The sequence below is a fragment of the Diadema antillarum genome, unplaced genomic scaffold (genome assembly GCF_040938485.1).
Source record: "Diadema antillarum isolate AM-2024a unplaced genomic scaffold, OU_Dant_1.0 seq00000981_RagTag, whole genome shotgun sequence".
NCBI lineage: Eukaryota > Metazoa > Echinodermata > Echinoidea > Diadematoida > Diadematidae > Diadema > Diadema antillarum.
The window spans coordinates 648,547-666,016 of NW_027271821.1; the positions used below are offsets into that span (position 1 = coordinate 648,547).

Sequence of the window (17,470 nt, forward strand, 5' to 3'; positions counted from 1 at the left end):
ACACACCCAACTGGATCAAAGGCACATGTATACAATTGATAGTGAATCTTATAATGTCAATAAATTTGCAACATGTACAAAAAAAAGACAAGACCATGAACGACATAAATATAATCCTGCATACACAAGAGACGGACAAAAAGAATAGAAAAGAAAAGTAGTTCTTTGGAAGAGTATTGTCAAGCTCTCTCGGCCAACCATCCCATGCAACATAGAATGTTTATCTTTTGACTATGAGCATTTGTGCATCTGTACTGGAAATTTCAAAAAATCATGTCGAAAACTCTCTCCAACTTCAATACGGATAACACAATTCAGTTACAGTATTTCCTTTGAATGCGTTAGTCCCCACACCCCCTTGCCTCCTCATACAAAGTATCATCTCATACACGTGGCTGGTATGCAACAATGTATTTGAAGTTCATGTCAGCAGTTTCACAACATTCTGCAAACTCCAAACTGTGTCCAACAGGATGTACCATGCATGAAATAACATCCATTACCATAGAACTGCAATGATTTAACATTACTGTACTGGAAATAAACAAACCTTGGGCTTAACTGAAAATAATAGACAAGGACATGAAGAAATGAAAAGTTAAAGCTTGCAGGATGAGAATATAAACAAAGAAAACCACTGACTTTAACAAGCAACAAAATACACCAGTATCCATACAAACAAACAACATAAATTAATTGAAGTTTTATTCCGACTAGCTTCTCTGTCTATATTTGCCTCTGTCTTGTATTTGCCCTCCCCCCCCCCCCAACAAAAAAGATAATGCTGAAAGCTATGCAAGTGTCTCCCAAACTCGCACAATGTCAACATGGATACGGCTTACCTAATAATGCAATCACATTCTTGTGCAATAACCTAGGGCCAGTTTGGAAATGGTAGAATCTGGCATATTTCTCAATTACCCGGTACCATGATGCTAATTCTGCATGTTAATATGTGTGCTAATAAATGCAATGAGAAACAGTCCAAAATGCACTACTGCAATGGAATGCCATTGGAATGATGTTCAGTGCATGGATGTTACATTTGCAGGAAAAAAAACCCCAAAACAAATCACACAAAATTTCAGTGTTTTGAAATGCCCAATTTCCCCAGAAATCTTTTCAAATATTTTAACCATCCACATTGATGTTGTCAAAGATGAGAGTAAGACTGGGGTGTTACAGACGTCCCTTGTCCCCTGCTTCCCCTGTAACCAAGGTAACTGTCGCAGGCATCAGAATTGTTGAGCTTTTCCAGTGCCGTTCATTCAGGTTGAGTATTGTATATCTTGGCAAAATCGAAAAAGGATCTGAAATACCACTACAGAATGCATTCCAGCAATGGTGAAAAAAAAAAAAAATCCTTCCTTTACTCAAGGCACACTGGATGATAATCACAGACGACTTTAGAGATGCCATTTTTACTCTGAAACTGAAGTCGACAAGCACACTGTGCAATAATACATGAACGGCTGTGGAGAACCTGCAAGATTTGAATCAAACCACATTCATGTAAACAAAGACAATTTACCCAGAGAGAGAGAGAGACAAAATCATATACAGTATATTGAAATGAGGAAGACCACCTGTTGCTTTTTTCTCTCTCTTTCTTCCTGTTATAAAAAATGTGAGGTAAATTCTGAGTTCCTGCAAACATTGGCAATGTTTCACTCCTGAGCGATAATTCATCACAAATGTATCACACTGAAGTTGTGTCGGAATTCAATCAAACGTACACATGCCTGGACAGGCACACAGGGATATTATCTCAAAACCCCAAATCCAATGTACAACCACTACACACAAATCGAAACGAATGCAGCAGCAAACCATATATGCAGCAGTCTTTTGCTACCAAGGCACTTGTAACAAACTGATATGCCACGCAACATTCACATATGTGCGCTAAAATTCTTTGACGCAATTATAAAAAATGATAGTACTGTCAGTGTGGCAGAGTAAGGATCGGCAAACCTTAACAATCGCATCTCATATTTTGAGTCAGACACGTCACAAAAAAGATGTAGATGCATACATGGGTGTGCCTGAGGGGGGGAAAAAAAATTGAATAAAAATAAAGTAAATAATGAATCTGGCTAACAATAATGCTGTGATTCATATACTGAAATGATTGCACCCAGTTTTTCACACAAAAATGATGTTTGAGCAGGCATGTTTGCATTCTTCGGGGTGAAATTTTGTTAGGGAGAGGGCGAACTTGTAATGGGAGCAGTACAACATACCTCCTGAGCATATTTCGACACACAGTAGTAAATTCATGGCCATAACAAAGTCAAATCTTAACAAATCCTGCCAAAACAACAATAACGATTACCCCCCCCCCCTTCCCCAATCTCCCCTCATCTGTAGGCATACAAGAAAATTACATTTTGTGCAATATCACAGCGTTAAAAAAACCCAAAACATGGTGTTCCAGACCAAGATTGGTGTGAGGTGTGTACAAATGGAGAATTACAATTAGGGTGAACACAAACAAAACACTAACTCACAGAATTTTGCCAGTAGCCGGCTGAGAAATGTCTGGATGCACTATATCAACATTCAAACACACACGTGAAAAAAAAAAAAAAAAATAACTGAACAAGACAAACACAAGACTTTCCTGTCTCTACGGTATAAAGAGAATATTGACCAATACTGCTTGATAATCAGAGACTCTTCTGTAACTAATGTACTGGGTCATATGTACAAAGCACCAGTGGTAACATTGAGTACTCATCAATCATATATATGTCCGATGACCTGTTCATCAAATAAATTGTGATGAAGAAAAGTACATGACTATCTCTCGCATTTCAACCAGAACATTTGTATCCACAAAAAAATAAATACCTTCACAATTTTACCAAGAAGCATTTGTATGAATACATGAAACATAATATAAATTGTGACAATAAATAATCTCTGTACAAATGCATCGAATATCATTCCCACAGCGATCATACACACACAAAAAAAACAGAGTAAATATTTTAATCTTTAACAACCTGGTGAAACAACATCCCGCAGAACTGTCAATTTCACAAGCCTATAAATGCAAGCATTTACACCTACAGCTGGACAAAAATTATTGCTAAATTCTTCTTCATCTGTTGATGACCCATAAAAATATCCCCCAAATAAACTACTGTAAAAGTGGATATTTTCGCGCGACTAATTTTTCGCGCTTTGCCGGGTGAGAAGAGTTTCGCGTGTTTTTAATTTCGCGGAATCAAGACACCAAGTACACAAACATACGGCAAAAAAAAATATTCGTGTGCTTTTATTTTCACGCTGCTGGTTGCGCGAAATGCGCGAAAATTTCAACACCGCGAAAATTTCCACTTTTACAGTACATGAACTTGCTCAGATCAGGCTCTGAGAATTGCTTTGGCATGGCAAATAGCTAGAGAAATGTAACAGATATTTTCTAATTTTGTCTTTCATTTATAAACCCCAGCTGTCTTTCCATTGAAGTCATAATGCACCTTGTTACATGCAACCCGTCATTTGTCAGTATTTATGAGCTTTTGGAGAACACCTCCTTCTAAAGTTTTCTACAGGAATGTCTCAAAATATTCCCCTCCGGAAATATACAGGTTTAAAATAGACATTCCCAACTGCGGAACCATCTTAAATCATCTTAAAAGTAAGTTCTCTATACACTTTGTACCTACACTCGACTAAAATATTTTCATAATCTCTTGAATTAAAACTACTCACTCCACAGAAAATGCTTATATTTCAGTTAGTAAGCACACCTTCCTCGAAAATTGAACATATGTTCCCACAGAAACTATCAGATCAGAAAATCAGAGCTAACTTCGAAGTGTCCTGTGCTAATGAAAGGATAAATCACACTAGGAGCAATGTCACTGACTCAGAGGGGAATATCAGTTTGGTGCCAAGTGCAAGAAAGAAATGCCCAATAAATTCAATCAATTGTTCATCCTATGCCTTAACATGCTGCTTATGCTCCATCAAGTTTCATTGTTAGAATTTCGTAAAGTGGAGTAAAAGAAAAAAAAATATCTCCCATTTCAGTCCTTTGCTGTTCATACACGTCTATCATTATTTATTTTGATGGTGACATTTTCAAAAGTTTCAAAATTCCTGCAAGCATCACTGATTCTTGACTGGGAAACATATTTAAGAACCTAAAAGTTCTTTTTTTTTCTTTTTACATTTCTTTCTGACTTCTTGCAGATTTTACAAATTTTACAAATTCTATTTCATCTAGAGCTCTAAAAATAAAAGATATGCCCCCCAAAATGGAAGAGGTGCTTAATCCAAGGCTGCCAGCATCTAAGTCATGCCTCCATCAAAATCAGGTTGATTTCAAACAAACAGCAACCAGGGAGATACTCCCATGTTATTCTCTCATCCAGACATGAAGAGATATTAAAAGATTTCAGGATACACCCTGCAGAATCAGGGAAACTTAGCAACTCTGCCTTTAAATGAAGACAAGATCATTTTTTGTGGCACAAACCTCCCCTTCGCTCCATGGGTTTATGTTCTGAGTCACATTCACTGTGAGCATCTAAGAACTTTGACGAGTCCAAAAAAGCCCTTCTCAAGTCCCTGTCAGTTTGACTTCAGCAAAATTGAGTCTGGAGTGATCTAGACTACCCGGTAAGGTACATCTCATTAACATTTTCTGTTGCCTCAAAGGCTATTTCATCACATAGTTTGATGCATATTTCTTCACAAGGCATTTCCGAAACCCCTAATACGACTCGGAAAATTACCTACTGCATCACTGTGGATGAAAACAAATTCATTTTGCACAAATTCGTAACAATACTAAGATATATAAAGACAACAGCACAGACACATAGTACATTCTTTATAAAGAGAACAGACACACAAATAAAGTAACTATCTACTGCTAAACAAAATTCTGGCCAAGACTGGTGGCAAACCCTGTTTTCATCATAGAACACCTTTATAACCTTTCTCGTTGCTTTGAGGAGGGGTCAGGACACCAGGCACCTGCACTGGACTGCAGCATGCAGCCTCCCGGATCTCCTTCAGCCTCTGCTGAGACTTCTCCTACGGTGGGAAAAGAAAATGCAGACGGGTCACAAAGCGTACACATATCCATGGAGACATTGTTACAAAAGATATGAAGATGAAAACTCTTAAGATGGACTTCAATCTACCATCAAATTGACATCAATAAATACAGCAGGATCTCACAAACAGAATGGTAAATGTTGCATTGACATTGGAGATGTAAATTTTGCAAGGAGCTATCTTTCGTGACAGTACAGTCCATAGTTTTTGTCTGCACAATCAAGTAAATGTTAAGTATACTATAAGTATATATTTTTTCATGGGTAGCAATTTGTGAAAGTTTCACATAATGAAAAAGGCAGCTGGTTCCAATTTCCAAAAGTTTCACATTTCTGATGTTACAGTAAACAACAAAGGGGTCAAAAGAAAAAGAATCTTTAAGTCTACCTTATGACACACTAACATCAAATATAAAAAATCACAATAAAACTAAGATACAGCAGTGAATCACAGAAATGTAGTTTCTAGACCGCATGGGCCAACCAGAACAGCCAGGCAACAATGTGAGCAAGACTCACCAGTAATTCTAATCCTGAGCAGTGTGTCTGGATGTTGTGGGCATCCCCGGGAAAGACATTCTTGAAGCTCTTGAGCTGGGCGACGCCCATCTCTCGGATGGTGATGGCAAACGCCGACATCCACTGCACACAGACAGCGATGTCATCCCATTTCATCCCTACCAAGAAAAGATAAAGAGAAAACATGAAAAGAAAATAAAGGTTTTGCACGCAGATCCATTTGGAAGGTATACATCATACATCTGCAAGTAAAACTAATTGTTTCATTGCATTAAACACCACATGATTTTGAATATGAGCATGAAAGAAAAAATTTGCAAAAACTGAGCACAGAACAGTGAACACCTTCTGTAAAGAAATTTCGCCAGTGTGAACAACGAATCCAACATACATTTCCTTTTGTGCAGAGCAAATTTTTAACCCTGACTGCCTAAGGGATTACATGTAAAAATCTGAGTTGGATACCAACAATATACAGTAAATGTGGCAATTTTTGTGACATGGAAATTTTTTGATATTCAACAAGATATGTAGCGCAAGAATAAAAGCTCTCATTTTTTTTTTTTTTTTTTTTGTTACATGTAATACTACTTCATATTTGGCTTCTGCGGAATTACAAAATTACAAACACACAAAATTCAGCTTAAAGTGAAAACTAAGTTTCGGTAAGTGCTTGAGAACCCGTGTAGCACCATTTCATTTTTGCTTGCAATATATCGAAAGAGTCCACTAAGAAACTTACCTGGCTGACGCGGTTTGCCGGAATGCTGAGTCGATTTGGAGTGTTTTGAGAAAAACAATAATAGTAGGAAAACCGACTTTTATTCCAGAAGGCTCCAGACTAACTCGGTCTCGGGAAAAATTCGACCCTACTTCAGACAATTCACACGCAGTAAGTGATCGCCACATTACTGGCCACTGCATAGAGTCTAATTCAAATGAGGCCTAACTGAATGGACAGGAAAGTGCGTGCTAACGTAATCCTGTACAAAACAAAACAAAAATGACAGCGCGCGGCCCTCAGTTGCTGAGACGCGCGGTCTTTGGAGTTTTTGTTGTTGTTTATCAAGCGCCTTTGATTGTTTTAGAGGTGCTTGATAGGCGCACACTAATTTTGCATGCGCGCAAAAGAGGTTTTTGATGCGCGCGTTGTAACAACTCGGACCATTACTGCGAGAAGCCAGAACACGAAGCGCTAGTTTACACAGGCCGCTCCCATAGGACAACACTGTACAATCAGATCGAGGGACAACCATTAAAACTCATCCCGCCATCAAAGCGAAGCCGAGTTATCCCCGAGTCCGAGTTTAGCCTGACCCCGTTCGGGTAAGTTCTGAGACTGAACCTTTTTGATTAATATTTCGCATTTTCGTCGTTACCCATCGAATATCTTGTAATAACATCGTTATCCTGCACATTTCCTAAGCATACGTTCACATTTGGGAGCGAAATTTGACAACTTTTGCAGGCCTACCAGAACTTTGTTTGGGCTTTAACTGACCAAGTTTGAAATATTACTCAGGACAAAAAAAAAAAAATGTCCATTTTTACTGTAACGTAAAGCAGGTCTATGCATTGCAACCTGAATCACCAAGTTAGTTACAAAGATTTGCTAACCCTCGTGTGAGACATGTTGCGTTTATTACCTGTGACCTCCAGGGTGAGCTCTTCATTGGTCATGTGATAGAGGGCAGACGCTGCCAAGGTGCTGTACTCAAAATCTAGGGATCCAATGTCCAGGGTGCATACGTCCAGGAGCTGCCAATACCAAGCCATTGAGAAGCAATTTGAAACAATTTGTAAAAATAACAACACATATCTACATAAATGATGGCAGTAGCATCAAACTCCTGATAAAAATTAAATACAGATACATGCAGGTCCTCTTCATTCTAGAACATAACTTTAAACCAAACACAACACAAAACATTGATTTGACAGGATGACCTGACCCAAAGATCAAAATCAGCAAGGTTTAAAGGGGAAATCCAGTCCAAATATAAGTTAGTCTGATAGGAAAGAGTAAAATATTATGAGTTCAACAGTATAAATTTGATCGAAATCGGATGAAAAATAAGGAAGTTATGACATTCTGAAGTTTCGCTATTTTTGGGGGAAACAGTTCTTGAACAGTCAATATGAATATGCAAATGGCAAAGTGAGCATGTCATTCCCTCACAACTTAAATAGTTTGTAAATAAAATGTTGAAATTTCCTGTTTTTCATTCAAACACAATTATGCCCGAGGCTCAAATCCTCATATAACTAACTGATCACTATTCTGAAGTTATTCAACCAGGAATAACAGCATGTTTCAGACTTCTATGACAGAAACATTGAATTTTCGTTATTTTTTATTTTACACGATCAATGGAAAATTGTGAGGGTATGACATGGTTAGCTCATTCATTTGCATATTCATACCCACTGTACAAGAATTGTTTTGGAGAAATTGTCACAATTTCATAACTTCCTTATTTTTCATCCGATATCAGTCAAATTTCTACTGTTGAACTCGTAAAATTTTACTCTTTTTCTATCAGACTATCTTATATTTGGACTGGATTTCCTCTTTAAGAGAGCTATGAGGTAGGTACTTGTAGTGAGTAACAGTGCATGCATCTCGTTAGGTCATCGTCATTCTGAAGTGGGGTGGGGGGGGGGGGGGCAGTCATATTTTTTTTTTGTCAGGACGTGTAGACATGTTTGATTTTCAGGAAGCTTCTTCCAGAATTAGGAAGACTTGGCTGGTTTGATATTTAAGTTACATTTTGAGTGTGCCGATAAGCAAGCAAAGCAAGAGAACTATGCACGGAGAATAAAATGCCCTTTACCGAAGGGCATTTAGATTTCTGCAAATGGACTGGAAGTGGAGACCTCCATATCAACTGTTTGTGGTCAGTCTATCGGGCTATAATGGCTTGTGACTTACTGAACTTACAATGTACAGTGCATAGCCAGATACAACAGGGTAGCATTTCATTCATAATTCACTTTTCATTCACAACTGTGAACAAAATCTGATCACATTACTACTGTGCATACGAATAGCATGGACATGATACAATATCAGCTGTACATGAGACAGTTTAGAAGTGGCATCAACTTTGCCAGCATTCTCTCAACATGACATGCAGGACAGGCAAAACTGATGATATCCAAAGAAAAATCTGACAGCAGCTTTATCTGAAACAGTAAAAGGAATTAAAATTAAGTATCGGTTGTCAGCATCTCTTGCACCATAAGCTTTGTATAATACACAAATAATATGCAAACAAGCAAAACTACCTTTTCACAAGCACTTGGTCATATCTTTCGTCAAGCTTAGTGCAAAAAATGGAAATGTTTTTACCCTCTCTGTCCTCTCTTTCTTCCCCTCCCTCCCCCCCCCCCCCACAAAAAACCTGAAGTATCATTCCTTTTTTGGATCAGCTGAACGCTCATGCTACCAGTTTGTGCTCTCACCTGAGCCACCTTGATGAAGTCACTGGAGGAGTAGGCAGGGATGTGGAAGTTGGTATTCTGGTTTGCGATCTCATCAGCATTGCAGATTTGCATGAAAGCATTCAGCCAAGTGTTGACAGTGATTGGGGACAGGTCCCACTTCAGCGCCTGGAAGAAATATATGCAAAGACGGTGATAAAAATACTGGCAAATGGCAAATTGATACCATCTGATGATTTCTTTTTTTTTCTGTACATACTCTGTTCTGTCATTGTCTTCTTTTTGTTGTCCACAATTCCATGTCTCATCAAGACTTCTTTCCTGTTATAACTAACACAGTTATAATGAAACTCTTGTTACAACAAATTCAAATTTCAGGCCCCCCAAATTATTATCTTAATATCTTTATATCCTCTGTTGTTTGGCTGTAACTAAATTTCCATAAAATGATGAAAGAAAATTGCCAGTCCCCGGGATTTCATCATAACGGGAGTCACCTTTATCAAGATAGCTCCTGAAAAACAAAGAATGTCACAAAAGAGTTGATCACATGATATCATAAATCATAACATTAATGACATTGATGTTGATTATACAATAATGACAATAATGCTACTATCACAACTACTGTAAAAGTGGAAATTTTTGTGGAGTTGAAATTTTTGTGCATTTCGTGCAACCAGAAACTAGCGTGAAAATAAAATGACGCAACTATTTTTGCTGGCTATTTGTTCCAGTAGTTGATGTCTTGATTCCGCGGTATCATAAACATGCAAAACTCTTCTTACCCGGCCAAGCACGAAAAATTAGTTGTGCGAAAATATCCACTTTTACAATACATTTACTAATATCTGTAAATTTGACGACTGGTCTATTTCTGGTGCATACATGGTAGATGTGGTTTGAAATGTCTCAGAAACATCATTCTTCTTCTTTAGTAAATCAGTCCTATGATTAGCTGCTGTAATGTCAATGAATGTATGCATTCTGCCTCCAGTAAGACCACATTACCTTCAGGATGACAAGTTCTTGGTTGAGGATCTCGTCGTCACTGCACGCCCCGTCTGTCACATACGCAAACTCATGGAGTTTTGGTGGATAGATTTCCTGAGGGTTAGAGCAGAAGTGAATAAATAGGTAAAGTTCATTGAAGGATAAACTATTGTATATGCCAAATATTTCATATGAGGTTTTTATTTTCGCAAATTTTGCCAGTCAGGTGCTATTCACGAATTTACAGACGGACAAAAATATTGACACTGATCCCGATCTGAATATGACGTAGACGTTCTCATTTCTCTGTTCAGTACTGAACTCCAATGCTCGCGAAATTCAACCACTTGCAAAATTGTTGTGAAGTCTCGATTTGCGAAAATTCAGAATTGCTAAATATATGGCATATACAGTACTTCTTGATGTTTAGAGTGTAGGGCCACTGACTGGTGTAAGTAAAATTGGGCACCTCAACAGAAAATAGTGAAAACTTCTCAGGTAAGCACTTTGGCAGGTCAATCATAAATGGTTTTACATCCTGAGCAAACTTTTGAACTAAAAATCAACTTTATAAATTTGGTCTAAAATTCACATCATAGATAAGATCCGAAGTAAATGTTAAAGAGATCATGCATGCAATATAATCTTTATATCATTTGAAAGTTTAATGTGATATGCTTAAAGAAGGGATGTTTGCTTTGTACAAAATTTGTGTACTTACCATGTTTTTACATTTTGACAGTTATTCAATGCTGCTCACAGACAAGAATTAAAGTCTTCTTGTATTTTAATCAAATTATTGTGTAACGAACTCCATCTTTTCTTTAAAATCATCAGTGTATGGCTGAAACCCTTTCTTGCATATTAGTGTTCACACAAAGTTAATATATGATTCCTATTTGAAACTTACTTCTAACTTTGCTGCAATGAATAGTGCTGTGATGCCAATCAGCTGTAGTTTTGTCTTTGGAATGTTCTTATTCGCTGCCAGGTACCTATCTACAAAGTCTACTGCAAGATAGAATGTCTCGCGGTGTAACCTGTACACTTCACAGACCTGTGAAAACAAAACAGCAATAAGAATCGTTAACATAGTAGAAACGAAAGCATAACAAGAAATCCTAATGATGGAGAAAAAAAATTATTCATTCAATGTTTCACAAACAGTTTGCTTAATGCAGATTATTTGTAAATATGCCGACATCGCTCGAGTTGTAAAACTCATTATCAAAACAAATGCAAATCATTATTTTGCTGGTTCTTTCAACTTTGACAAAAAAAAAAAAATGCATCAATGGCATTCTTGAAAACATTGACCTTCATTTAATTTTAAAAAAATCCTACATCTCAACACGTTCCATGCAGAGACAAACAAATGCCGCAAAGAAAATTGTGTACTTCAAATAGCAAAGCATAGAAACTAAACTTTTTCACTGTGTACAGATTATGAAGATCTGTTGTGAACACAGCAACATACAGCAACAATTATATGTCACGTCATTGTTGCCACAATTTATGTCTTACGGCTCACAGTGGGGAAAATCCTTCCATGGATCCCAATACTTAGATGGTCTCACTTTCATTGTGAGTCTCAGCTTGGCTTCCCAGTGAATGGTACACAGTTTACCTAACTACACTAGGCACCACAAAGTCTTGACCATAATTGACCTGGTGCAGTGAAAGTCATGTCCATCCTTTCCCGCCTTTCAGAATTTCTTTACAAGAATCAGACATCAGCAGTGCAATTGAAGAACAATGCTTCCTGTATTTGCCTGTTTTAGAGCTGTGCTTCCCTTGAATTGGCATTGCCAGTGGGCAGTACAACAAAGGGTTTGACCTATTGATTGGTCAAGGCAATGAATGAATGGGACCCGCTGAATGACCAGTCGAAGTGCAAGAGAGGTAAAAGGGAGTGGTGTCCATTGATTATTTAATGACCACGTGGGGATCTCAAGAGCCTGACCACACTCCCAGCCAGTATTGACATGTTCAAGTCCAAACTGCTTTTCCTGAACTGACCGACAACAATGAAGACCATTGTGCAAGAGCTGTGTACACGGCTCCCTCTTTCTTTTGAACTCACTTTCTGTATTCTTCTTTTTTTTCTTTTCTTTTTTTTTGCTTGTGGCAGCATTGCCTAATCTGGACAGCTCGGGTGCTTGGACAGCATTTTTTGCTGCAAAACAAGTTTCCAGGGAACACTTTCTCCTGTGCAACACTTTTTGAATCTTTTTTTTTTTAATTTATCCTGCTAAAACGATGGGAAATTTTGATGACAAACAGTGCTTTTAAAGACCCTGGCTTTCAACCACTGTCTCTGTTGACATTGCTGTAGGATTTGAACATTCATACAATATCTATGTAAGACCTTAAGTAAAATGCAAACTCCATGGCTTTGACATCCACATTATTAACCCGTTGAGGACGAGTCCCGAGTATACTGGGGCAAGTGTCTATGGGAAATGCGTGTCGTAGCAAAATCAACCCATCCTCAACAAGTTAATCTGGTGCCATGTTTCATGTGACAATTTCGATCATATGAGGCATGAGTTTTCTTCAATATGTCCCTCCTTTAACAAACATGTCGGAAAAAAGGAACAAGCGGGAATTGAACCTGTCATATAATACAAATTTCATTCGCACAGAGGGCAGGCAATTTGAAGAAACCTCATTCCTCATATCTTCACTCCCTTGCTTAACAATCTCTTGCTTTCATTTACTATGGCTTTTCCGCCTCGGACTACTTAACAAAACAGTGCTGAAATTTTGAGCTTGGATATTTGCTCCAAGTTCATTGTGTCACTGCCAGCAACAAGAGAGAGTCTGGTGGTAGTGTCGCTGTTGGGAAAGCAGTAACGGATGACAGGTTCGATTCCCACTGGTTCCCTTTTTCAGACATGTTTGTGCAGCAGTTGCGATCTTACAAATTTCATTTGTAAAGAGGGCAGACATAATGAAGACAACTCAAACTGGTACCTCCAATCTTCACCCCTATGCTTAATAATCACTTGCTTTCACTTCAATTTCGATCATGTTTGATTGAAGAGTTCGTCACTCACTTCGATTAACCAGTCTAGGAGGATGGACCTCATTCTCTCGCCTAGCGATGGGTGCCCCTTCAGGCAGCCCACCTGCCTTGGGTAAAGGGTCTCCTGTCGCGTCATGATCGACCACAACTCTGGCAGCTCCGCCCACCTGACAAGGGTCACCGGCGACGCTCGCTCCGACACATGGGCTGGGAAGAGGTTACGGAATGTGACCCAGTTTGCTAGAGGAGGAAGCCCAATACGAAGAATGTATGAAAAATGCAGTGATATTCATTGTTGAAAAGTTGTACGGTACATGCTTTGTGAGGTTGATGTGGAGTCCCCCCCCCCCCACCCCCCGCCATGTATTACAACTTTGTAGAACTTGTGAGAACACTCATTTTTATCCCCCTTTCATTTCAATGAACTGTTTGACAATCAATTCATTCTTTTAGCACAATTCAATTTTGATTACATCAAGTACAATATAGATTTGGCATTACCATTGTTATATGTTCCATAAAAGGTACTAGGGCTAAACTCCCCACCTAGTCCTTTAGTAACATTCAGAATACTACGAATGTATGACACATCAACACTTTTTTTTTTGGGGGGGGGGGGGCGGGCATAAGTGGCAGCTTTGCATGAAAGCAGCACTCCCCTCAAGTGTAATAGTCTTACCTGAGTCCATGAGTTCTTCTGAAGGAGTTGTTGCTTCCCTATTACTAGTTGGCACCAATCGAGATGTTTCTATGGTTGATGACTCAGATATTGGCACCCAGTGATTCTGCAGATATTCAGAAAAAAAAAACTGTTAGCAAAACTAGCTTTTACAACAACCTGAATTACACTGTAAGACACTGAAGCTCACATTGCTCACATGTGCTTTCAGGAATGAAAACAAAACATTTTTCCCTCTTTTTTTTTTTTGGGGGGGGGGGGGGGGGGGGGGGAGATGGGTGGTTGGGAGCAGGACATCCCGGCACAATTCAAGTGAGCTCAAAAGGTGCAAATTTCAAGCTTTATAGGGAGAATGGAATTGGAAAACAGGTTCTCCATCTATGAATAATGGATACTTGGGTAGAAACTCCAGTCACAATTGCATCTATATGTAGTTACAGCCGCAGGAAAAGAATACGTGAAGGATTTAAATGCAAAAACTGACTTATCAATTTTTATCAACTTCAGGTATACAATTTATGATTGAAGTTGCTGAAAAACAAAAATAATTACATAGAATTAAAATAGAAACATAATTTCAATAACTTTAAAAATATTTGTTACAACTGTATATCATTGAAAAGAGTTATTTTTTCTCTTTGATAACTTTGTTTTTCAAAGAAAAACTGAAAATGGTTTTTATATGCTGTTTCTGCATAGTGTCGGGAGGCCATTGCACTCACAATATATAGAGAAGCATACGTATAGACAGACAGATTTAAATACACATGAACACCAAATTGAGCTATGAAGAAGCAAAGGTATCTGACTTGACCATGTACATTTTGTACTAACACCTCACAGGCAAGAAAAAAAAAACAACAAAAAACCCCCTAAATAATGATGCATCAAAACCAAAATACATGTATTTCAACATTACTGACAAATAATAAACAGCAAATAGCCATAAAAAATTCAAATATTTGATGTATGATTCGTGTGTTGGTATTTAAACTGTTCCAGAATAGGGCCTACATGTAATATTGTATGTCATTGCAAAATTACTTTAGCAGTAGGTCTATCATAATATGTTGAGAAATGAATCTTTAACACACAAAAAAAAATCAATCAATATATTACAATTCAATAAAAACTAATAAAAGAATAAACATTCTTAATATCAAATTGTCATGATATGCAGTGGAAATCAATCAAATTTGCCCAATACAAAAGGCTCTACAGTAGAACACTATACTAGTGGAAAGATCTCACTACCACTTTCTGATACATGTATCTGGGTGAACTTCTTATAGTTTTATTAACCTTTGTTAGAACAAAGGTGAGGTAGGCCTATATTTAATATTATCAAGCATTTTAATGTCCCAATTATTCAAATATCTTAGACCATTTCATAATTTTAAGTCTTAAAGTCTGCTAGATGTCTACCCCGTACTAAGTTTAAGGAATTAGCTTGCATTGTTACACTTTTTATTTCTGTTCAAAAATCCAGCTGGATAACAGAGGAGCAACACTCAAGTATTGTCAATCCAAAATCTAGCACCGAACAACATGCTTTCATTATCATCAACATGCATCAAGCAACATGTGTGTTGTTTGTAGGACAGAAACAAGAACAACATCAACACGAACGCAAACACCGGGCATTCAATCACACAAGCAAACACACTACACAGGGGAGGGCGGGAGGCGCGGGCTGCTGCCCGCCGGCCAACACAATGAATGAATGGCGAAGTCACTGACATAACAGTACGAGCGGGCGGCGGGAATCGAAGACCGGAGGAGCGCGAAAACAAAGTCCCCTTGCCCAATACGGTACGATAAATCGCTCGATCAAGCTGTAACCGGCATTACAAATGGCCGTCAAAATGAACACACTACTCACTTCTATCCTGAATTCCTGCCTTCTCTTCTGAACTTCTGTTCTGGTTGTCTCGACCTGTGGAATGGTTGGGAGAACAGGTAGAAAATGTGGTAAAGACACTTTCCCGCGATCTTTCAATCAAATCGATAGTCCACAGCGGCTCAGTTCAGACACTACGAATGATCACACTCAGTCACATTTTCCAGATCAACTCACCATGTCTTGTTCGCGGGTTTTCCTTTTCCTTGTGCAAACTAGCTGTTGATTTTCCTCTGTTTCATAATTTGATGTTCTTTCGTTCTCTTGCCTCGCTTGAAGTCGACCACTGAAAGGCAAAAATCATGAGAAAATTGTAGACAAAGCTGGAAGTGGAATCTCACAAAAGTGAACATAGTCTGTTGATCACTTGTTGAGGCTGCAAGCCTACCTACTCTGAATGTTTTTAATTCTACTACCGTCAGTTATTTTCTCTGGCGTAAAAGTGTTTGAGCTCTACAACGTTAGTAGCTAGACTAACTCTACAAAATTTAAATGTGCAACCCCATCACAATGACTGACGGACAAAAGGGCAAATAAAACATAAAAGTTTACCTTCGACGAGACATCGTTTCCTTTCTGATCTGGTTCTTCACTGTTGTCCACGTAGGCCCGCTCCTGAAAATTATAAATCGAGATTGAAATGTTTTACTACAAAAATTGTGGCTATTTGTGGGGATCAAAAGCAATGCCACGATTTTTAGCCCAGAAGATGATGCTGCTTTTTAAATTTAATGTAGCCGACGCAGGTAGAAACAATTGACCGATTTGTGCTTACTAACGAAACGGGACAAACAAAACAGCGAATGGTCAGAGACAAGGTAAAGGCTCGCTGATCGCGCCAGCAGCTGTGTACGGGCGCCTACGCTGCCTGTACAGTGGGTAGTGCTAGAGTGGTATATGGCTGTCCAAACTTTGAAGGGTCGCAGGGTAGTTTCCGCCTGACAGTCGGCATATCGCTCTTATGGCGAATTGAGCCAATGCTTTGCACGAAAATTTCGTCCTATCAAAGATAATGCTACAGTGTATCAACCCTTAAAAATAAAAGCAAAAAAGATGAGGTATATGGCAAAAATTAAGACAGTTTTTGACCTTACAACCACACTTCTCCTCAGCGCCGCCTTTACGATCAGCCGATAACTGGACCCGCCAAAGCAGACAATCCAATGCACACGCACTGAATGCCCGCGGATCGGTCGTCCAGTGAACGAAGGGTAGCACTGGCGGGAGTTCTTGCCGCGAAGTTCTAAACGTACTATTATGATCCTCTCCGCTGCAAACATAGAATGAAGCTCCAAAAGGTTGCAAACACCTGAGTATATACAAAGTATTGATTCTGTCACACACTGCACTACGGGGTACAGTAAATGATGAAAAAATAAGCAAAAAATTCACTTTTAAACAAGTCAGTTCGCACTAAGAAATTGGCTGTGAGAAATGTGCGCAGCTAGATATAGTCTCAAATTAATCACTTCGAAAAGTATTTAATGCAAATTTATTGCTAATGGCTATTTCATGATAGTTTTTATTCATTATATTTAAAAATATAAAATAATACTATAATAAGAAAAAAATCTTTCTTGTGAGCAATTTTTTTGTAAAAAAATATTACTCGTGATATGCAAACGACTGAATTGAATCTAGATTAGCATATGGCAACAAAGAATGAATAGGCGTGGCCTATTATCAGTCGTATTGCGATTGGACAAGAGAGACTTGCCTCGAACCGGAAACGGTAATCAGCTGGTTTGAAACTGTAGATTGTGCAGTCACGGACGACGATCGGCACTGCTAAATGTCAGCAACGCTAATGATCGCACTTGTACGCGTAC

The 17,470-nt window shown here is 38.5% G+C and overlaps 1 protein-coding gene across 1 annotated transcript; it reads right to left on the reverse strand.

The window, feature by feature from the left end:
- Positions 1-4,459: 4,459 nt before the first annotated feature.
- On the reverse strand, positions 4,460-16,852 carry LOC139742161 (G1/S-specific cyclin-E-like). Its single transcript, XM_071652730.1, has 12 exons — positions 16,736-16,852; positions 16,194-16,256; positions 15,819-15,927; positions 15,624-15,677; positions 13,742-13,847; positions 13,094-13,302; positions 10,945-11,091; positions 10,053-10,148; positions 9,063-9,209; positions 7,244-7,355; positions 5,598-5,755; positions 4,460-5,055 (listed from the first exon to the last, which is right to left on the reverse strand). Exons 2-12 carry the CDS (start codon positions 16,205-16,207, stop codon positions 4,936-4,938), a joined length of 1,272 nt encoding a protein of 423 aa, XP_071508831.1. The 5' UTR covers positions 16,208-16,256; positions 16,736-16,852; the 3' UTR covers positions 4,460-4,935.
- Between the last annotated feature and the right edge of the window lie 618 nt (positions 16,853-17,470).